This window comes from Trifolium pratense, linkage group LG5 (genome assembly GCF_020283565.1).
Source record: "Trifolium pratense cultivar HEN17-A07 linkage group LG5, ARS_RC_1.1, whole genome shotgun sequence".
NCBI classification, from domain to species: domain Eukaryota; kingdom Viridiplantae; phylum Streptophyta; class Magnoliopsida; order Fabales; family Fabaceae; genus Trifolium; species Trifolium pratense.
This window is the reverse complement of record NC_060063.1, coordinates 9,976,010-10,000,324: the sequence shown is the minus strand read 5'-3', so window position 1 is coordinate 10,000,324 and position 24,315 is coordinate 9,976,010. Positions and strand designations below refer to the sequence as shown.

At 33.9% G+C, this 24,315-nt stretch overlaps 1 protein-coding gene across 3 annotated transcripts; it reads left to right on the top strand.

Annotated features, from left to right (window-relative positions):
• The first annotated feature begins 236 nt into the window (after window positions 1–236).
• LOC123884422 (ankyrin repeat-containing protein ITN1-like) lies at window positions 237–6,716 on the top strand. Of its 3 annotated transcripts, none has more exons than XM_045933513.1 (8): window positions 237–539; window positions 639–684; window positions 2,226–2,580; window positions 2,713–2,810; window positions 3,678–4,157; window positions 4,780–4,938; window positions 5,039–5,460; window positions 5,816–6,716. In XM_045933513.1, the coding sequence occupies exons 3-8, from the start codon at window positions 2,246–2,248 to the stop codon at window positions 6,437–6,439; spliced, it is 2,118 nt and encodes a 705-aa protein (XP_045789469.1). In that variant the 5' UTR covers window positions 237–539; window positions 639–684; window positions 2,226–2,245; the 3' UTR covers window positions 6,440–6,716. The 3 variants fall into 3 exon arrangements, with proteins under 3 accessions (XP_045789469.1, XP_045789471.1, XP_045789470.1); XM_045933515.1 differs by having other exon boundaries at window positions 295–539; window positions 3,678–4,052; XM_045933514.1 differs by having other exon boundaries at window positions 298–535.
• Window positions 6,717–24,315: the final 17,599 nt, after the last annotated feature.

The following is a 24,315-nucleotide window of genomic DNA, read 5'->3' as shown; positions in this document are numbered from 1 at the left end:
ATGATGAAATTAAGAGGTTGAATGTGATGACTAAAGTTCAAACCTCAATTCCTCCGCAACCCACTTATGTATATAAATTTTAGTGGCTTTTACTATTTCCTCTATTTATAAAAAAAAATAAAAAATTACTCTAAATTAAATAACTAGTTTTGGAACAAATAAACATCACAAATTGAGAGCAAGATAAAAGAACAAATATAAGATATAATAATGGTCGGTTGATGACTATATTAGTTGACTTACATAGTTGCATTTCTTTAATCATGCCATAGGGATGCACCATTTTTCCACACTTCCCCCTTCTTCTCTCCTTCATTTATCACTATCGCCTTTTCCTCTATATACTTTTTTTTTTTTTTTTTTGAAGAATTCTCTATATACTTGTTTTCTCCTTTTACTTGTGCATATATAATTTCAACCCGCAGCATATTTTTACAAGCTCAATGTTTTCCTTACTCTTCTTTTAATTTGAATATACTTTCGGCCGTATATTGGTTTCTTGTGCCACTACACCAAGAATCATTTCTATAAAAATTTGAGTAATTTCCCGGTGCATTATTTATTATTTATTTCTTTTTTATAATGTTTTTCAAAGTCAAAACTACATGCTGAACATAGTATTGGTCATATTTGTGCAGGCAAGTGTAGTAGGAGAAAATTAAAGTACTCTTTACGTATTCCCAGGTATGGTTTAGCTCAACATTTTTTTTGTCGGGTTGAAATCTCAGCCGCAAATTATATCACTAGTTGTTATACTATTCTTACTATATTTAACTCAACAAGTTCTGAAAATAGTTCTCAATTCCTCTCGTTATGAATACTATGAGAACTTGCATATTTTATTTTTTAGTACAATGCAAACTTGTTTCTAATAACTAACCAATAAGATTCTATAGTCCATGGAATATTATTTTAAGACAAATTTAGAGAAAAAAAAAAATTAATACGAGGCCTTCTTAGACCCACAATATTATTTTAGAAAAATGAGTAAAACTTTTTTAAAATTCTATATTTTAGAAATTTCTTTATACATGACTATTTGTTCGTAAGAGCTAGTTTAACCGATAATTCTAATATTGTTAGGTTATATATCTTCCCTTAGGACTTCGTAGTTATGTCTGTTAGTTTCATATGATTTTTGTCAATTAATTTAAGAATTATTTATTAAAGTAAGTAACTCATTTTTGTTTATATTTCTTTTTTAATTTATAATGAAGTCAATTAATTTAATATACCTTGAGGCAATATTAATTTCACATAAGATTTTATGATTTAAGTTTGAAAACGATAAAATGAGATGAATAAGTGAAAATTTTCAAATTTAAACTCTTATTCTTACATATGTAATGTGATGTACCTGACAATTGAATTATATGTTCAGAAAAACTTTTTTCTTCTCCAGAGAAATTTAAGGTATTTATGATTTTTAAACCCTTCATGAATGTGTATTTTTTTGGTTTGGGTTTTTTCCAATGCTATTAAAAATTCTTATATGATCACCAGATTTTGAACACAAAATTTGAGCATATTAAAAATGAAAAGGTAAAATGAAATAAAAATTAAACGTTTGTTTTAAAAATAAATAAATAATATGTACCTACGTCTAAATTTTGTACTCAAAATAATATTGTTTTTCCTCTGTGTACTGATCCGAAGAACTTGGAGTTGAACATGTACAAGATTAAATAAAAAAGATTTGAATACATGCACATCAAAATACATATAATTTACTTATTTAATTTATTATTCCTTTTAAAAAAAATTATTTAGATTTTATACTAAGAAAATTTTGATCTCAGTATATGTTAAATTAAATGACAAAAAATATTATTTAATAGTCGTACAATATTGACTGGCATTCTTTCTTTGGACGGGAGAAAGACAACAATGCAATAATATTCAGACATTTATTTTGGCGAAAATAATATTATGAGACATGTTATGGAACATCCACTAATAAGGAATCATATGTGGTCCTGAATACTTTTTTGTCTCCAAGTACTTCTAAGAATCAAGCTAATTTAACTATAAATACAATACATAAGACCTAACGAGGAATCTGCCTCATTAAAAATAAAAATTATATTCATGCGTCAACGAGAAAATATTATTTTAAGCTATAATATATATTTTTTTGAAGCAAGCTATAATATATATTAAAATAAGTCCATAAACAAATATATTAAAACTAAACAAAAATTAACAAATATTTGATACCATTGCAGATAATACAATTAAAGAAAATATGGACACAACCATCATTGAAGGAAGATCCATTTCAAAGCCACCATACTTTGATGGTACAAATTGTGATGAATGGAAGGAACGTATAAAGATATTCATACAATCTGTTGACTTCAAACTTTGGCTTGTGATTAAGAATGGATCGAAAATTCCAAAAAAATTAATAAATGGTTTAGAGTTGGTGAAATCTGAAGATGAATTCAATGATGAAGATATGAAGATCATGGAACATGAAGCAAAAGCCAAAAATATTTTAAGTTGTGCCTTAAATCCAGATGATCTTAAAAGAGTTTCAAGTTGCCAAACGGCCAAAGAAATGTGGGAAGAACTTGACAAGTTAAGTGTTTCATATATACATTCAATTTGTTGTTCAAAAATTGATTTGTGACAATCATTCAAAAATCATACAAACTACCTAGCATATTATTTACATGTTATTGAAATATTATCTCGGTTTAAAATTGACAGTGTAGTGACAGCATCCAATATCAATTCTACACCTGTATTATCACGAGTACAGACGTCTGAGCACAAACGTCCTAATCTTGATTTTTTAAACGAAACAGGTACAATTTCTTCATTTACTCTCTTAAAAAACTACTTCTTTTGTAACATTTTATAAACAAATTTTATATTTCTAGATTCATTGTATAATTAATGTATTTGGACTGTAATAGTTTTGAAAGTGATGCAGCCATTCTATAATGAAATTTGGGAAATTTTAGAATCCAAAGTGTTGATGAAAAATAATTTTGCAAAAAAGTTTTATAGAAATTACAAATGATATTTTAAAATTTTATAGAATTGAAAGTGAATATATTTTTAATTTTTTTTGGATTACCATATTAGTGGTACGGAATTTTCACTGTTATATAACAATAACTAATCTCTATCAGAAAATTTATGTGACACACAATACAAGGTGTTCTTTCTAACATTTTTACATATGCAAGAGTTAAGAATCAAACACCTAACCACTTGCCGAAGAATTAATTCACTAATGGTCTATCATAATACTTATTGCATCATTTCTTTTTTTATCTCATCATTTCTTAACATTTCACTTTTACCACCAAAATGATTTTATCTTATATATAAGTCTAGATATTTTATGATGATATTCCTCCCTCCATTTCAAAATAATTGACCTTTTTGCAACAGAAAAAAAAAATCCAAATAATATACCTTTTCAATTTTCAATACAACACTAATTATTTATGAGTTATGTTAACTTATGCTCTAAAGATACATGTTAAGATATCCAAACATATAAGGTTTGCATTAAATAATACAATTTTTAAATTTTTTTTAATTCTATCCTTTATATATTTTTCTTAATATATGTAAAATAACCAAATAACTCAATCATTTTGGGATGAAGGGAGTACTATTTCTCTTTTAAATACTGAGACAACAGAATTACTCTGTTTAAGGTGATGATCCAATGAAAAGGTTTCTCAACCTTTGTGTTCCTCTCCACAAGCTAGCTCTAAAAGGAAACTGGCCAGAAGCAAAACGCATCTTAGAAAAAGAAGAAAAACTAAAACATGCAGCCATAGCAAGGGGGTGGCCTACAGTGTTGCATATAGCAGCAGGTGCAAATCACATTCACTTTGTGAAGGAGCTATTGAAAATACTAGATGAAAATGCAATTGAATTGAAAGATATCAAGGGCAACACTGCTTTCTGTTTTGCTGCTGCAGCTGGAAACATGGAAATTGTTGAGTTAATGTTGAAAAGAATCCCACATTTAGCTATTGAAAGAGGTGGAAAGGGATATACTCCTATTCAATTTGCTGCATTGCAAGGTAGATGCAAAATGACTTGGCATCTATATGACAAAACCAAACATTGTTTTAAAGATGATGACTGGAATTTATTGTTCTTTGCTTGTATCTATACTGGCATCTATGGTAAGTATTACAATCTACAATGTTGACTCAAATAATCTTATAGCAAATTTGTAGTTTATATGATCCTGCTGGGCCACGAGGGGGCAGCCGGAGAATCATCCACATTTGGCTCAAAGCAACTATACTAGTGAATTGAACACACACTTTTACCCAAAACCTTAAAAGGCATTAGGTTTATGGGTCATCTAACTTATAAAGTGTTCAACCTCCACTCTTTCAAGCAATGTGAAACTTTAACTCACCTCACACTTGCCACAAATAATCTATGGGGGACCAACGTTTAAAAATGGTTTGAAACTCTAACAACAACCGATATTAATTGTCATATGTGGGACAGTAGCCAAATTGGTGTCGAGTTGACAAGAAAGACGACCAACAAATATTAATGTCTTAAAATTCAAGTTATATAGTTTTCGATCGGTTTTGTTGAATCAATGCCGATCAGGACACTGTTTCAACAATAAAGAAATGAAGGACTCTAAATTTCTATTTAAAGGTGGCTACTTCAGTCGTCAATGAAGTTTATCATGATTCTCAAACTCGAGTTTACTATAGATCACATAGAACATTCAGCTTGTATAAATTGCAAAAATATTGATCATAATATTTGTTTCAATTGCAGATTTGGCCTTGAAAATGGTAAGGGAGAGGAATGAACTTGCTTTTGCACGCGATGAGAATGAAGAGACAGCTTTGCATTTGTTGGCTAAAAATCAAACTCCTTTAGATTCTGGTTGTCATTGTCCAGAAGTTAATCATAATCCCATCATTATCAATCCTGGTAAATAAGTACACTATCCCTCCTTTTTTATTAACTATTCTTTCACATTTGTTTCACTAAAGTTATTAATTTTAAGTAACAAAATTTGTATTAATTGCAGGCATGAAAAATCATGTGGTTTTTCAATTGGTTAAATATCTTTGGACCACGATTCTTGACAAACACTATGGAAAACCAGAGTTAGATGAAATCATAAATCATCCTTCTCGACTAATATTTGATGCTGCAGAAGTTGGAAACTTTGGATTTTTATCAGAGCTTATTAGTGTTTATCCTAGCTTGATATGGGATGTTGATAGCAAAAATCGAACTATATTACACATAGCTGTTTTGCATCGGCATGTTAGTATCTTCCATCTCGTACATCAAATAGGGAATATAAAGGGAATCATAGTTACATATGAAGATGGCGAAGAAGGAAACACTTTATTGCACATGGCTGCAAAATTAGCACCACGCAGTCAACTTGAATTGGTTTCTGGAGCAGCTTTTCAAATGTCTGTCGAGTTACTATGGTTTCAGGTACAACAACTATATCTCATGGCTTTGCATTTTATGATTTTTATAAGGCAAAAAATTTGCCTCAGCTTAATTTGCCCGCATTTTAGGCTGAGTTGGGCTTTATACTAACAATCAACAATTTTGGTTCAATCTGGTTGGTCTGTTGGGCCGTAATGGATCACTTTTTTTATTTTTTTGACAAATTAAATTAGTTATTATCCGTTAAAATTTTGGGTCTGACCTGGCTCGAACCGATGCACTCTAGACTGGACCGACCCGCCCCATTTTTCATTTTGTCCCATCGGGGAAGCACATAGTCACAATTGGTCTTAATGTAATAGATTTTACTTGACATATATACATTTTCGTATGATAGAAAGTAAAGAAGATAATGCTGCCAGCACAAATAAAAGCTAGAAACTCAAAAGGCTTGACTGCACAAGAACTATTCTCAAATGAGCATGAAAAACTAAGGGAAAATGCAGAGTCATGGATGAAAAAAACCGCCGAGTCTTGTATGCTGATTTCAACTGTTATTGCTACTGGTGTATTCGCTGCTGCAATTACTTTACCAGGCGGTAACGATGGCACTGGAAAACCAAACTTCTTGAAGAAAGCATCATTCTTGGTGTTTGCAATATCAGATGCACTTGCCTTCATCTCATCTTCAACCGCAATATTGATTTTCTTCTCTATACTTGTATCGCGTTATGGAGAGTATGACTTTTATAAATCACTGCCTTTAAAGCTAATATTTGGATTGATCACACTATTCATCTCCATAACAAGCATGATGGTAGCATTTAGTAGTTCCTTCTTCATAATATACTATCATGGTTCAAAGTGGGTTCCTATCTGCATTTCAATACTTTGCTTCCTCCCAATACTTTTGTACATAGGTTTGCAATTTTCATTATTTTCAGATATAATTTCGTCAGCCTACTATTGGAGGACTCTATCTAAGCCTGGTAAAAATATGATTTATATACAAAAGATGTAGAGGAATATTATGGTAAGGAAAAATAACCATTCACTCTTCTACGTATGGTCATTCCGAATCTAAGGTCAAATATCCTAGTTTTATGTATTCTTCTTTCTTGTATAAATCCTGCGTATAACAGTACTCGTATTGTAATATATTGAATCATTATTTGTGTTTTGTTAAATTGAAGTTGTAATACTTTATTTGATTTGTTTGTAGAAGTTGTTGATGGTAGGTAGATAACATAATGGAATTAAAAATAGTGTGTATTTAAGGGTGGTTTGGTCTATTTAAATTATGTGTCTATATAACAGGGTGCATAACACAAGATTCACTTCAAGCAAATATACTACAGACATAAACAATAAATTAGAATGACTAATTGGATGCATAACAGGGTTGTAGGGTAATAAGAGGGAGCAAATAAAATGCAAATAAAGTATAAATCCTAAAATACAATGAGATAGAAAAAAACAACATCATCAAAATAGATAAGATTGCTCACATAAGCTGAATGAAGCATCAATTAGAAGATTCTTGAGTATCTTCTCATACACTCAAAGATGCACTTCTCACGCAGACACAACCCGGACACGACACTGACACATTGATACCAGTGAATTTTTTTATAATTAATTGTATGTAATGACACGTGTTGGTGTCGTGTCAAACACACACCAGAGACATCTTCCATTAGAATTGTCAATGCTATAGAGAGAATAATGCCCTCTAGAGTATAAACTACTAGTTCATTGAACTTCAATATGTGATTGGACTCAGACATTTCCATTGAATTCATATAATAATTAGCAGCAAATTTTTTGTCTAATTCATAAAAAAGAGGGATTTAATCAAAGATATTTTATTGGATCTCTATGTAGAGAAAGAAAATTTCATAATTAGAAGCAAATTATCTTGCTGAATAAATGGATCAAGATTCAAATCACACATCTAAATATCAAACGTACTCTAAGTCATAGAACCAAAACTTGATCTAGGCCTTGTTTGGATAAACAACTAATTTGCAGCTCGTAGCATACACTAAAATAAAATTAAATTATTTCAGTAGAGAACTTATGAACAGTAGATTAGCTGTTTTGCATAAGTTGTTTCAAATAATCTCAATAACTTAAACGATCTAAACATGCGCATAGTAATAAAAGCATAGAACAAACAGTTTTACTGCAAAATCACCAATGCAATACTCAATCACAACAATTAAAACCCTAAGAAAACACCTCAATGCTGACCTTTTAACGGAATTCGAAAACCGGACGCTGAATCCACAGTCGATAGGAATCAAGAAGCTCGAGTCGTTGGAAGTTCCGTCATCTATTTCCTTTACTGAAAATTTCAAAAAATGAATTGTGAGATTTACTAAAAAGTACTAATTGTGAAATTAGAAAAACAGTAGTAAATAAAATGGAAAACAATAAACAGAAAAAGCACTAACAAATCGAATGAGTGGAATAATCGGAGACGTTGGAATTGTATGATCGTTTTGTTGCTTTGTCGTCGGGGAAACGTTGATAACCACCGGAATAATCTTGCTGTGGCGCTGACGGAGTTGGGAAGGTTAATTGAAATTGAAACGGTGAGGGATGTGATGAAGCCGTTATGGAACTCTCACTGAGTAAGAAAAATTGAGGTTGTGAGTGAGAAAACAAAATTGTGACCTGTGCTGTGAGAGAGAGAGGGAAAAAAGTGTGAGAAGCAGGAAACAAAAACGGATACAATGGAAAGTCAGCGAACCCGGGAGTATTATTTTCAAGGATTAAACGATTAATTCGTCTCGGTAAGTTTTGGAATTTTTGGTTTTCATCCGGTATATATTTTTTTTGTTTTAAAATAGTCTATGAATGAGGCGTGTTATACTATTTATTTTGATTTAATCAAAAAAATTATATTAATTTACTAATTATAATCTTCAAAATTTGATAAGAATTTTTAATCAAACAACTTTATATATTGTAAAACTTGAGTTTCATTATATCCTCAAATGTCAACAAAAAAATTCACAAACTTTTAAAATAAAATGATTCGTTTTTATTCTTTTTTTTCTTCTTTTGAATCTCTCAAATTGCATCCATTAAAACATGTTTTGCAATTTATGGGTTTAGAGAAATATGAGTCAATTTATGAGTTTAGAGAAAAAAGAAGAAAAATATGTTTTTGGGTTTAATTTTGTTTTTTTTTTTGTTTTGGTCCCTCTAAATGGATGACTAGGCATCATCATTGACACGTCATCCTTGTTTACCACGTCACATGTTGCCACATCAGCCTTCATTTTCCACGTCATAATTTTTGAAACGACACTTAACATTATAGACTAAAACCAAAAGGATTAATTTACAAATTCAGAGACTATTTTAAAACAAAAAAAGATATAAGGACGAAAACAAAAAATTTGCGAACTTACAAGGACGAATTGATCATTTAAGCCTATTTTTAAATTAAAAATAAAATAAAAAGAGTAGATAAATAATTTCTTAATTGCATATTTGATCTTTTATGTTTATTTTAGGTTTCAATTTGGCCCTTTATGTTATTGATTTCAACATAAGTTGGTCATTTTTGTTAACTTTTGAGTTAATTTTTTATTTATTTATTAAATTTTGAGTTAATTTCGTGTAAAACTTTTGCATAGCAGTGACAAAATAATAATAAATAAAAAAATAAATAATAATAATAATATTAATAATAATAATAATAATAATAATAATAATAATAATAATAATAGGTTTGTATAGATCCTTCATAAATAAATAAATAAATTGGTTTGTATAGATCTGTGACAAAAAGCAATAATTGATTTTTATACTGTTTGTGAAGAAAATATTTACCACAAGTATGTCTAATTAAATTAAATTCATCCAATGTACCAAAAAAAAAATTAAATTTATCCAAATCAATTAGGTTTGGTCTAGTGGTGAGGGACTTAGGTAGTATGCATGAGGCTCTAAGTTTGATTCTCATTGCCAACATTATAAACCAAAAAAAAAATAAAAAATCATCCATAAATAAAGGTTGAGTCTCTGTGAACTTAGCTTAGTTGGTAAGGATATCATATTATATATGCAGGAGCCGGAGTTCGAATCTCGAACACTCAACTTATTCACCTTTAAGACGGAATTTCTTCACCTTTAAGACGGAATTTCTAGCCAGTAGTCTACTAGGTAAAAAATTATTCTATTTAAGGGTGTTGAAAAAAATAAAAAAATCAAACTAAATTGTTGAATCAGTGAATTAAACAGTTCATGAATTGAACTTTGTTCGTAAAAAAAAAAAATGAATTGAACTTTTTTTTTTTGGTTACTAAAATGAATTGAACTTTGTTCGGTTCACTTCACTTCAATTCAATTAGTCAATTATTAGTTCGGTTCAGTTTATTTCTTATAGAATTCGATTTGGATTGTAGTTTATCATTAACAAATCGGTTTGATCCTTGTTTAGCTGCAAACTGGATTGTATTCCTCCACCGATTTGTTGTCAGCTTTCATCTTCTAAATCTTATTTCCCTCGTCTTCTTATTACCGTAGCAAACTGATTTTTTCTCCATCTAGTTGTAGCAATATTCAATTATATGACTTGAGAAGCAGGGCTATATACCACCATTTGAAGGAGAGTACCAATATCAAATATGTACCAGATACTGGTACACGATAGGCATTAACATTGTACCTTCTTTTTTCATACGTGGTAGCAGGGACGGATCCAGACCTGATATATTGGTGTGGCTAAAAAAATTATGTTCATAAACTTTATAGTTAAAAAAAAAAATCACGCTTGCAGATTAGTTGAAGAAATAGTTTTATCTATAGAAAGCGCATTAAAAAATAACAAACAAAAAAAATCATATTTGTAGTTATAGAGTTGAGAGGAAAGTAAAAGAATAAAATTTAATATGTTATTGAGATCAATTAAAATTATCAGCATTATCAATAAAAGTGTATAAACCTTTAATGATAAATTTTAAATTATCCAATAAATTTAAAATTAAACCTTTAATGTTAGTGAATTTCAATAACATATCAAATTATTTTAAATTTCTGTAAACTTTTACATGAATTATCTAGATGATATGAATTTTAAATTTAACGATAAATTTTGTAAATTTTATACTCATTAAAATGTTATCGGTATAATTTAATTTCTCTAATATATATATGTTGATCACTTCTTTATAAAAAAAAATTACCACAACTATTATTCTTGATTCTTTGTAGTTAACTAGCAACAAGGCAATTTCTTTGTAAGAAAAAGAAATCAAAAGCCAAAAAAAGAACCTGTATAGGACTTTAACTCAAGACCCTTGAGTAAATGGGGTGATACATAACCACTAAGCCAAAAGCATAATTATGATAATATTAGTAGTTATACATATATATACAATAATACTGGTGTGGCTATAGCCACAGCCAGCCCCTACATGCATCCGTCCCTGCGTGGTAGATGTGTGGTATGTGAATCTCAAAAAGCACACGATTTTTTTTTCTTTTAGGTACGATTTAAGTTTTTTATTTGTTTGCAAAAGCATGCAACAACAATAGAAAAACTAGAAAGTCACTCACTTAGATGATTCTGATGACGAAGTTTGAAGTGGATACGATGGTGAAGGAGTTCATGTAGGGAAAGCACAAGCAATGGTTTCACAAATTTAGTGTAAATGAAACCATGGATTTTTCCGTAGTTACGATTTAGACTACATAATACAATTGCCTATTCGAATAATCATGACCAGGAGCAAATCTTCTTGGGGGCGGAAAGGTGCTGCGGCACCCCTCAATTTTATTTTTAATTTCATAAATATATGTATATTCGTATAATTGAAAATTAAAATCTGTATATATATCAGTAATTATTTGCAAAACATGCGCGTCAGCCAATCAGCTGGACAGGAGGCCTAATCATTTAGCTTGTTGTCCCAGGTTCAATACTTGATGGTGCAGTTTTTTTAATATTTTTCGTTTTGTCACACCCCTAACATTTTAGACAAGATCCGCCACCGTTCATGACCTTTCCAAGAAACTAATATATGTCATGTGGTTTTGGTAGGTACTAGACGGAAAATAAAGTGCAACATATGGGAACTGATAATGCAATTCACACAATTGAAAGCAGATAAAGTTTCTACTAAAAAAAAATCTAATAAAGATTCTTCAGTTACATAGTAACAACATTTTGAACTGGGAGTCTACTAACTTGGACTTCACTGTCTCCTGCTCTTGTTGTTGCATTATTTGCCTAAACAATATTGAACATAATGTTGTTAAGAGCCATATCGGTGATAATAAAAATAATTTGAATATGGGCGTTAGCCCTCTTTTATCACAAAAAAAAAAAAAAAAAATTTTTTTTTTGAATATAGAGTGAAGTCGTTTTGGTCTATGAGCGCTATTACTATGATATTTAATAAATGTATCAAAATTATAAAAATATGGTTAATATGTATTTATTGGTCAATTTGTTCATCGTATACATTTTTTGTTGGTTAATTTAGTGTTTAGATTAGACTACAAACTTGCTAATAGGAAAGACACAATTCGGGATTTTTTTTTATAATTTTGATACATTCAAGTAACATAATGACACGGCCTTCTGTTATCCCATATTTTAGCCCAAGGTAAAATATGTTATAATCTCCAGTTCCAAAGACATTTATTGCTATAGAAACCTATTAAAATGGCTTTAAATAGCCTTAGTCTTTAATGTCTTCAAGAACAAGAGAGATTATCTCTCTTATCGTTTAAATGAAGGTTAAGGGTAATGTCTTTAAGAACAAGAGAATTCTAATGAAAAGCTTCATAGCTCGAGACTGAAGATATAGGCAGAAAAGGCGTTTTCTTTGTAGTTTAAAGTGATGTGATCACTAACATCATTAGGGTTGTAAGTTTTGCCAGTGGGTCTTAACCCTGTGATAGCCGACACATCGAACAGGGTGGGTGTCATCATACCACTTTTGAAGTGAAAAGTGTTAGTAGATTTTTCAAAGAAATGCATCGCAGCAATGAGCATTTCAGGTTGGTATTTGGGCCTTATCCTAGAAAATTGTATTAACTCGAAGATTCCATAATCTTTCCAGAATTTGCCAAAGGATTGTTCTATTCGATCAAGCCAAGTAAGGTAAAGGCTATTTCCGTAATAAGGATGGGATCGAAAGGGTTTATAATTTGTCAGCATATATTCAAAATTATAGGGTTTACTGTCAAAGATTCTAGGTTCGCAAGTTTCGAGACATGGAAATATCTCATCTACTTCCCTAGTCAAGTTCATATCATCTGGAATCGGACCACCAAAAGCATAAACATTTTTGTTAATAGCAAAGGGAATCATTACCTGACTTTCCCAGATTTCTCGATGTTCTTTGCTACCTTTGGGTTCTGGAACGTACTTCGTTCCATCATCAGCAATGGAGAAGTCGCTCCATTTTCCAGCGAAAGGGACTTGAATCTTGTTGGATGAAGACACCATGAAAGTTCTTGGGAAAAGGGATGAAAAGATGTAGATCTGAGATCTTGAAAAGATACGAACTGAAGAAGGTAAGCAAAGATCCGGTGAGTTGAGAATCGTTTTGAATCTTTGTTGTTTCAAGATTGGGAGAAAGATTTTGAGAGATTTCTGGAGCGTGAGAAGCTATGGAAGAAGTTGGAAAAGTTTCAACTGAAGTGGCAAAGCTCTATTTATAGGCATTCTTGAATTAAGACAAAATTTAATTAAAAAAGGAATAAATGCTGAAAAAGCGCTTTTTGTCTATTCCGATTCAACTTCTCAAACTGACGCGTGTCCCACTACTCAGAAATGGCGCAGAACGTGACAGTTTTGTAAGAAGTGAAACGGTTATCTTCTTAAATGCCATGACATCATCAAATCGAAATAAAGGGATGGCGTTTGGGAATAGAGGTACTTTGAAAAATGCCCATCTCTTATTTCATTCGAATCATTCAAATCGAAATAGGCATTTTTGGGGGCAATTTGTTATCCCATATTTTAGCCCAAGGTAAAATATGTTATAATCTCCAGTTCCAAAGACATTTATTGCTATAGAAACCTGTTAAAATGGCTTTAAATAGCCTTAGTCTTTAATGTCTTCAAGAACAAGAGAGATTATCTCTCTTATCGTTTAAATGAAGGTTAAGGGTAATGTCTTTAAGAACAAGAGAATTCTAATGAAAAGCTTCATAGCTCGAGACTGAAGAATATTTCGATAGAAGCCAACGAATCGAAGTAGTCAGGAATTGTGGACTTAGTATTTTTCATCATTCAAATGTGATTCGACTTCGACGGTTACAACGGTTTAAAGGCCTTGGTTCATTTCAAAATGCAAAAGGACGCGTGGCTGAAGTTTAGTAGTTTAACGTTAGGGTAGACGTTACTTAGTTTTCTATAAATAGAAGTATGTATAGTCGAAATAGGGGTCACAATTCATTTACACAAAATCTCAAACACTCAAAGTATCCATGTTAAGGCGAGAAACGAGTTACTCGAGAAAGATGTATGAATCGGTGAACCTTTACATTTTCTTTGTAACTTTTATATTCTAAATGCAAATTTACTTTTCATAAGTCTTTACTTTTTAAAGCATTTACAAATTCTGCTTTTCATTAGTTCCCTCGTTCGAGTGAACTTGCTTTAATTATATGTAACATATGTTTCAAGAGTTAAACATATTGTTCTTTTGTAAAATAAGGATGTCTTTAAGGATAAACTTCCAAGTTTCCTTTAACGAAATGCATGAACAATTGTCCCGACATTTACTAGTTGATCTCTCAAGTAATTAATTTAAACTAGCGGTTATTTACCAAAAATCAGTGTAAACAAATTGGCACGCCCAGTGGGACGGGTTGTTTTGTGCAATTTACATTTTTGAAAGAAGTTTATTTTCTAAAAATCCTTTTACAAATACTAAGACAGTTAGTGTTTATAGTTTGTGTTTTGATTTTGTATGCATTTGAGAAGTGGCAAATCTTTACCAAATTTAACTAGTGTTAAATCTAAATCAAAAATGGTTAGACCACCAAATAATAATCAAAACAATAACAACAATGTCCCAAATCCTGAAGGACAGCCAACACAAGCGTCAATTAGTAACGCTACTGTCATGGCCCAAGGCTCTGGAACATCTGCTTCGAGCGTTCCTGCAGTCAGTTTTGGGAATATAGGGGTAACAATGCCCTCAACGAGTTCGACTGTATCTGGGTCGATATCTTCGTTAGTATCACATGGTATAGGGGGCAGTCAGCCTGGTGCTGAAGATGTAAGGAGCCCCATTCAATCGTTTTTGTTGAACCAATCAGGATTAGGAATGCCAGACTCTTTAATGGCAGGCTTACATAATTCTAACCCAAATCCTGACAGGAGTACCATGCCTTCCCCAGCAGCCTCTGTTGTGGGAAATAGGACCAGAGACATTGCCTTACAAAATTTAACCAATGTAACTATGATGTCCTTTCGACAACAAATGGACGAGAGTAATCATGAAATGGTTAATACTCTGACTTCACAATTGGGGACTATTTTGAACCCTTTAATCAACAATACAAATAATAATTATCAGTTGCTAGCCCATCAGATGGGGCGGATTGCAGATTTCTTTGGTACTCCTGCAATGCCTAACCAAAACCTTCAGCCCATTCGAAACCAAACACAGGTTCAGAACCAAGGGTTTCATGTGAACAATGAAGTCCCAAACAATCAAGTACCACAAGTGGTACAAGAGGAACCACCGGCTCCAGTGGTGCACCATGTGCCAGAGCCTGAAGTAATTTTGGTTAATCGAAATCAGAATGCTGACGAAGTAATTCGAAATGTGCAAAGAAATAATTTTGCGCAACAAGATAACTTGGCAAATTTAGTCGAAACTATCTTAACTCAAAACGGTTTCAATGTTGGCCTACATAGGCCTAACTTTATTTCCCCATTATCTGAATATGTATTACAAACTGAATTGCCAAGGGGATGGAAAATCCCTAAATTCACAAAGTTTGCTGGGGACACAACTGAGTCAACAGTGGAACATGTGGCAAGATTTTTTGCCGAAGCAGGAAATTTGGCAGATAATGAAAATTTAAGGTTGAAATATTTCCCAAATTCCCTTACAAAAAATGCTTTCACTTGGTTCACAACTCTCCCCCCCCGTTCGATTCAGCATTGGACTCAATTGGAAAGGGCTTTCCATGAACAGTTTTATATGGGCCAATCTAAGATTAGTTTGAAGGAATTGGCCAGTGTGAGGAGAAAGACACCAGAGTCCATAGATGATTATTTGAATCGATTTAGGCTACTTAAGGCCAGATGCTTTACTCAAGTGCCTGAACATGAGTTAGTCGAAATGGCTGCTGGAGGCCTAGATTATTCAATTCGAAAGAATTTAGATACACAACATCTAAGAGACATGGCACAATTAGCAGATAGGGTAAGACAGGTCGAACGCCTTAAGGCTGAAAAGGCCAGATCATCAAAGTTTCAAAAGAGGGAAAAGATTGCTTATGTTGAAACTATAGATGATGATGATGAGGAATATGTAATAAACTATGGAGACATAGAGGATAATGAAATTAATGTGGCCGAATTAAAACCTGGCCCTCCTTATGTCTGCAAATTACTAAAACCTTCGAATGGAAAAAATCCTGTCGAACCTAAGAATGATAAATTTGTTGCTAAAACTTATTCATTTGATATAACTAAATGTGATGAAATATTTGATTTGTTGGTTACTGATGGCCAAATTGTTGTTCCAAAGGGATTGAAAGTGCCCCCCCTTGAACAACAAAAGAAAAGAGGTTTTTGTAAATTTCATAATTTTTTGGGTCATAAAACCTCACAATGTGTTCTTTTCAGGGATCTGGTTCAAAAGGCTTTGAAAGATGGAAGGCTGAAGTTTGGAGAGAAATCCAGACAACAGATGAAAATTGACGAAGATCCACTACAAATATCGGATGCTTCCTATGTGGAACCGGTCGAATGTTTGATGATCGATGCCATGGATTTATCAGGAGGCGCTCAATTAGTTTCTATTCCAGAGAATGAGTACTACGAGAAAATGAAAGTGGTATATCCTGGGGCTGAAGAGGAACTGATTGATTTTCTACAGAGGTGTAAGCTTAACAAGTCTGAAGTTATGCTTTGCCCAAGGTGCAGTGCTGTATTCGACAAGAAGGCTACTGAGGGCCTCAACAAGTTTATACCATTCAGAAGAAACAAAGAAAATTGGCCAAAGTCAAGGCCAATGAAAAGACAGAACATGGCGCATGCTAAACCAATATATCAAAGGTTGGGCAACCCAAACACTTTTGTGCCATCCAACAACTCACCAATGAACAAATGGGTTCATGGTCATGCATCAAACTTTGTCAGAAATTCTGTTGACAAAGGAAGTTCAAGTAAGAATCATTCGAGTCATTCTGTTGATTCGAAGAAGTATGCTTACAGCAACAATTACAAGGGAAAGAACCCCATGACCCGCACACAATGGCGTAGGCATCAGCGCCAACAAAGACTCTCCCTTCAAGAGGCTCAAAAGACTGAAGACAACAAAGGAAAACAGGTTGTCGAAGTGACCAGAAGGCCTCTGAATGAAAGATTGACTCAACCAGGGGATGATCAAAAGGTTGAAAATGAGTTCGAAGGAGAGAACATGGAAGATGAGGATCTCCTTGATTCAGATCCCGAGTTTGATGTGTTGGTGAACGTGGTTTCGATCCTTCCTGCTGAATATGACGTATGGTCAGAAGTGACTGAAGGGGAGGATGAGTTCGACGAGTCTGAATTGGCTTTGCACAAGCCAATGTGTTATTATGTAATGAATAATGGCTGCTTAGAGGAACAGATGGCCAATTTTGAGAGGCCAACTGAGGGAATGAAGAATCATCTGAAACCCCTCTTTATTCAGGCCAAAGTAAATAATGTGGGGGTCAACAAAGTGTTGATTGATGGAGGAGCAGCAGTAAACCTGATGCCAGAATTTATGATTACCAAGATTGGTAAATTTTCTACCGACTTGCACCCTCACAACATCGTTCTTTCGAATTACGAAGGTGAGACTGGTTTCTCGCTGGGGGCAATTCAAGTCGATGTGGCAGTTGGCAGCACTGTTAGGCCAACTTTGTTTTTGGTTGTAGCATCGAAGGCCAATTATAATCTGCTTCTAGGAAGGGAGTGGATACATGGCGTTGGAGCAGTGCCTTCGACTCTCCATCAGAGGGTAAGTATTTGGAGAGATGATGGTGTGGTAGAGAATATCGAAGCCGATCAAAGTTATTTTAGGGCTGAAACACACCACATAACTAAGCATTCATTTGATAAGAAATTGGCGAACATATCGCCATGCACTGAACAGGGATATGTCTATGCCCCTGCTGATAATGTCTACCATTCTGTCAAATTGGATCCAACTCATGGATTCATTTGGGAGAGAGAGGAGATAGATGAAGGTCCACATGTGGACGAAGGCAAAGTCCGCCCAACTGGGTGGGACCTTGAAGAATACTACGATGACTAAGCCCAATGCTTGGGCCAAGATTTCGGCTTATATGGCCGAAAACAAGATAAAGATGGCTTTAGAAGCCACAATGCTGCAAGAAAATATGGCTGTCGAAGCCAACAACTGTGAAAATGGCAAATTATTGCCAATGACTCAAAAATTGGACTGCATCTATGATGAAGAACCATTAGGATTTGAGAAAGATCCTTCCAGTTCCAGTCAAAAGATGCAGGCCCAAGATCCTTTGGAAGAAATAGATATTGGAGATGGCTCTATCAAAAGGCCAACGTACATAAGTGCCAATATCCCAAAGGACTTGCGTGATAAACTGGTCGAACTCCTTAAAGAGTTCAAAGATTGTTTTGCTTGGGATTACAATGAAATGCCAGGTTTAGACAGAAATTTGGTCGAACATAGATTACCCATTCGACCAGACAAGAAACCAGTTAAACAATCACCAAGAAGATTTGCACCAGAAATCCTATCTAAGATCAAGGAGGAAATTGAAAGGCTGCTGAGAAGCAAGTTCATCCGGACTGCCAGGTATGTCGAATGGTTAGCAAATATAGTTCCTGTCATTAAGAAAAATGGTTCTCTTAGAATATGTATAGATTTTAGGGACTTAAATAATGCTACCCCTAAAGATGAATATTCGATGCCTGTAGCAGAAATGTTAATAGATTCAGCAGCAGGTTTCGAATATCTTAGCATGTTAGATGGGTATTCTGGATATAACCAAATTTTTATCGCTGAGGAAGATGTGGCAAAAACAGCTTTTCGATGCCCAGGGGCTTTGGGTACCTATGAATGGGTCGTAATGCCGTTTGGATTGAGAAATGCTGGAGCCACATACCAAAGAGCAATGAACTCAATTTTCCATGATTTTATAGATACTTTTATGCAAGTATATATTGATGATATTATTGTTAAATCATCATCACAAAATGATCATTTGGTTTGTTTAAAAAAGTCATTCGAAAGAATGAGGAAATATGGATTGAAAATGAATCCATTGAAATGTGCTTTTTGTGTACATGCAGGAGATTTCCTCGGGTTTGTGGTGCATAAAAAAGGCATTGAGATAAACCAAAACAAGACAAAAGCTATTTTGGAGACTAACCCTCCAACAAACAAAAAGCAACTTCAATCCTTGTTGGGTAAAATCAACTTTCTGAGAAGATTCATTTCGAATCTAAGTGGTAAAGCTCAAGCTTTCTCACCATTGCTTCGACTCAAGAAAGAGGATGTTTTTACTTGGGGGCAGGATCAGCAAGAAGCATTCGATGCAATCAAAAGATACTTGTCTAATCCTCCAACTCTGATGCCACCAATTAGAAATAAGTTTATGAAGTTGTATATTTCAGCATCTGATACCACATTAGGTAGTATGTTAGCCCAAGAGGACGAAAATGGCGAAGAAAAGGCCATTTATTATCTAAGTAGAGTCCTTAATGATGTTGAAACTAGATATAGTAGTATTGAAAAGCTTTGTCTTTGTTTGTATTTTTCTTGTATGAAATTGAAGCATTATATAAAGCCTATTGATGTTTATGTTTATTCTCATTATGATGTTGTTAAACATATGTTGCTAAAACCAATTTTACATAGTCGAATTGGGAGATGGGCCTTAGCTCTTTCTGAATATTCACTTTCATACAAACCTTTGAAAGCAATTAAAGGCCAAATAGTGGCTGACTTTATTGTTGATCATTCAGCAATCGAATCACCTCAAAATTACATTGCTCTAGAACCATGGACTTTGTATTTTGATGGGTCTAGACATCAACATGGTACTGGAATAGGTATTTTGATAATTTCCCCACAAAAAATTCCTACTAAGTTCAAATACAAGATTAATGGTATTTGTTCGAACAATGAAGCTGAATATGAGGCTTTGATAGCAGGATTAGAAATATTACTAAGCCTGGGGGCAAAAGACATTAAAATAAAAGGTGATTCAGAATTAGTTTTGAAACAACTGACAAAAGAGTACAAATGTATTAAAGAGCATTTGATTCGTTACTTTGTTATAGCGAATACGTTACTAAAACGTTTCGATTCGATTGACATAGAACATGTTCCTCGAGTAGAAAACCAAGAAGCAAATGACTTGGCACAGATTGCTTCAGGATACAAAGTGTCCAAAGAAAAGTTGGAACAATTAATAGAAATCAAAGAAAAATTGATTTCTAATGAGACAATGCATTTGGAATTGTCAATGCCAAAACTTGAGGGGGCAGAGATGTCAACAAATGACATAAATAATTCTGATAAAGAAATGAATTATGATGAATTCCAAATTTTTGTCATTGACAATTTAATAGATGGTGATTGGAGAAAACCAATTGTAGAATATTTGGAGAATCCAATCGGGAGTGCTCCTCGAAAAATCAAATATAGGGCGTCAAATTATGTGATCATTGGTAATGAATTGTTTAAAAAGACCCTCGAAGGAGTACTGTTGAAATGCCTTAGTGAGAATGAGGCCTACATAGCAATATCCGATGTTCATAGTGGGGCCTGTGGTTCTCACCAATCAGGCCATAAGATGAAGTGGCTTTTAGTTCGACAAGGCATGTACTGGCCATCCATGTTAAAAGATTGCATAGATTTTGCTAAGGGTTGTCAAGAATGTCAAAAACATGCAGGAATCCAACATGTACCTGCAAGCGAATTACATTCGATAATAAAACCTTGGCCATTTAGAGGTTGGGCATTAGATTTAATTGGTGAAATAAAACCAGCATCATCAAAAAATCAAAAATACATAATAGTTGGTGTTGACTATTTCACCAAATGGATCGAAGCCATACCCTTGCCCAATGTTGATCAAGAAGAAGTTATAAGTTTTATCCAAAACCACATCATTTATAGGTTTGGAATTCCTGAAACCATCACAACTGATCAAGGTTCAGTGTTTACTGGTCGAAAGATGCAAGAATTCGCCAGGCAAACAGGGTTTAAACTTTTGACTTCAACACTTTATTATGCACAAGCAAATGGTCAAGTAGAAGCTGCCAATAAAATTATTATTGGATTAATCAGAAAACATATTGCTCAAAAGCCAAGAAATTGGAACAAGACTTTAAATCAAGTCTTATGGGCATATAGAAATTCCCCTAAAGAATCAACAAACTCTACTCCATTTCGATTAACATATGGTCACGATGCCGTGTTACCAGTGGAAATTTATTTGCAATCTATCAGAATTCAAAGGCAAATGGAGATACCAACTGATCACTATTGGAGTATGATGTTTGATGAATTGGTTGATTTAGACGAAGAAAGGCTAAGAGCACTTGATACTTTAAGTAGACAGAAAGAAAGAGTAGCAAAGGCCTATAATAAGAAGGTTAAGTCAAAAACCTTTGAAGTGGGGAATTTAGTTTGGAAAGTTATTTTGCCTATGGACAAAAAAGATAGAGTTTTAGGCAAATGGTCTCCAAATTGGGAAGGACCTTTTAAAATAATACAGGTGTTTTCGAATGGTGCATATGAAATAGAGGAATTAACTTCAGAAAAGCGAACATTGAATATAAATGGTAAGTATTTGAAAAAATATAAACCAACGCTTTTAGAAGTTAATATTAGCACAGAATAAATATTCGAAACGAAATTGAAATGGCATAAACAAAGTAAAAGTGCCATAAAAGGCAATTGTCAAGGTTACAAACCAAATAAAAATAAAACCAGATAATTGTTCGAGAATTTAAAAAAACATCAAAAGAAAGTCTAAGACAAACACTTGGACTTGAAATCAGCATAATGGTCCTTAATAAGGCCAACTTCGACAGTCTGGATCTTGATTGCATCTTCGAGAGACTTAATCTCTTCTTTGATCACAGTGGCAGCACTGAAGTGAGAGATACCTTCCTTCGCAGCCTCGCGGATAGATTCTTGAGTAGTAGCAGCAACAGCTTCTTCAATCTTTGTACGCTTTGCTTTCTCTTCGAGAATCTTCTTCTCTCGATCAGCAATCTCAGCTCGAAGAGAATCTATTTCTGCCTCCCACTTGGAAATATTGTTGGTGCATTCTTGAATCCCAAGGCCTGGTTGCTGAACTTGTGCTTTCATTTGGTCAACTTTCGATTGAGCAGCCATGGCCTTCTCGAATAACGCATCATAAGCAGCTTGCTGACCAACAAGTTTTTGAGAATTGCGTTTCAAGCTTTGCACTGTGGTAGCAAACTGGTCCAAGATAGATTCGAGCTGAATGACTTTCCCCAAGGTTTCGAGATCTGTTTGAGGGTTATGCAACTTGTTCAAAAAAGATTTATGCTTAAAAGCATTAGCAGGGTGTTCTTCAACTGATGCCAAGATGTCTCCATTGATGAAATCAGTATATAGCTTTGAAATCAGAGAGTCTTGTCGAACAGAAGAATTGATTTCTGAGTCTGAAGCAGTCGAATTACTGGGTCCACTCGAACTTACGGGATCAGTAGTTGTTTTAGAAATCAGAAGTTTCAGAGCAGCCTCAGGATCATGGATTTGCAAGGAAATGAATTCTTCTTCAGCAAGCCCTAGGCTGGCTGTCAGTTTCGATGTCGAAGTTTCAGGCAGCAATTCTGATCCACCAGCTCTGCTTCCTTCATGGCTTCAGAATCAACAATCTTCTTCTTCTGAGGAAGTCTCATTAGCATCGACTTCGACTGTTGCAGTCTCGTTCCATTCCTTGAAAGGAGAGGTCTTGTTATCAGTCTCTGCAGATTTAGGATGCTCTGGTTGATCTTGACTAGGCTCTGGTATGATCTTTTCAGAAATAGTGGTCTCACTATCTTTAAGAGTATCACCACTAGACTTGCTTGATATGATGTCCTAAAAAGCAGAATCGAATATGAGGGAATATAACTTTGCTTATTATAAATGAGAAAATGCAAGTAAAGTAGTACAAATACCTCTGGATTGATGTCTTGCTGGGGCATGTTATCCGATTCATCGAGTGTAGCATCAGGCATAGCAACATCTTCTTGAACTTCAGCTTCAGGGGTAGGCTCTTGTTGTTCACTCGAGATCGAAGGAGTTTTAAGGTTGGTTGCAGAAGGATCGCTCGAGGACTTGGACTTTTTATTCTTTTTCTCCCGGGTTCGATCATCTGAACTTTTCTTTCCTTCTTTCTTCTTTTCTTCTTTTCTCTTTTCTTTCCTTTCCTTCTTGTCTTTCTTCTCTTTCATCTTCCTCTCCTTCTCTTCAGTAGAAAGATTATCAGAAGTAGTTTCTGGAATATTTGTTTCAATATTCACAGAAGGCTGGCTCCTTTTTCTCTGGAAACATTCTTCTTCTTCTTCTTCCTGCGAATAGAAGTCGAAGGCAAGAGACATTTGAATTAATGGAATTGATTTGGGAGGAAATTTGAAAGTAAACTAGAAGGAAAAAACTTATACCTCTTCCTCATCACTGACGACTATTGTGCTAGGTTTTGGCTTCTTCGATGGGCCAGTCTCAGTAGGAGTAGTGTTGGTTGATCTTTTACGTGCCTGGAAGAAGTAGGTTAGAAAAATAAAAATTTAACTTAGAATTTTCAAAGGAAAATCAAGTTTCGATTCAGTGCGTACCTTAGAAGGCTCTCCAGATTCAACGGCCTTTGGTGTTGGTTTTTCTTTAACTGTCTTAGCAGTTTCTGCAGCTTGTTTTTTGGTAACTAGGAAACATAAGCAAAAGGTTAAATCGAAACAGTATGAGAATATTTGGCAAAAGAAAAGTGCATATATAAAGACAAGTTACCTGTAGTCATGACTTGTTGTTCAATTCTTTTTATCTGAGGTTGAGTAAAACCACTCTCCAACCTCGAGATAAGCACTGCATCTCCTAGGTGTTTGCTGTCGAAATATCGCCTACACCAATTGGCAAACTCTTGTGTACAGTAGTAAGAAAGGTTGAAGTCAAATGGCTCGAAGCCATAAACATTCTCACGACTAATCTTCATATACCTTTCATACAAAGTGGAAGTCACAGTAGTCCCAAGCACGATGTTCTTCTTTCTTATATACATGCTCTTTGGTCGAAGCTGTGAGAAACCAAACTGTCTAGTGTAACACCCAAACCCCTTAACGCGTATTTATTAAATATAAATAAATAAAACACTTAAGAAAACTCAGGCATCACGTGTTAATAATACAAACCACGGCATAATTTAAAATCATGCTAGCACAGCGGAATTAAAAGCGAATAATTAACATAGTGCATAACATACAATAATCATAATTGTTCACACAATATCCCTAGGCTCTAGGCCATATCAACAAAGGATATTATGTTTACAACCCAAAAGATAATGTTAGCAAAGTTCAACATGCCATCACGGGCTTAATACAATTCAAACGAATAACCCGACCCGGTAAAACCTAATCAGAGCAATTCTATACAACCCATCAAAAGAGATATACAAATATATCTAAAGGAGTAGTCTAGGCTAAAC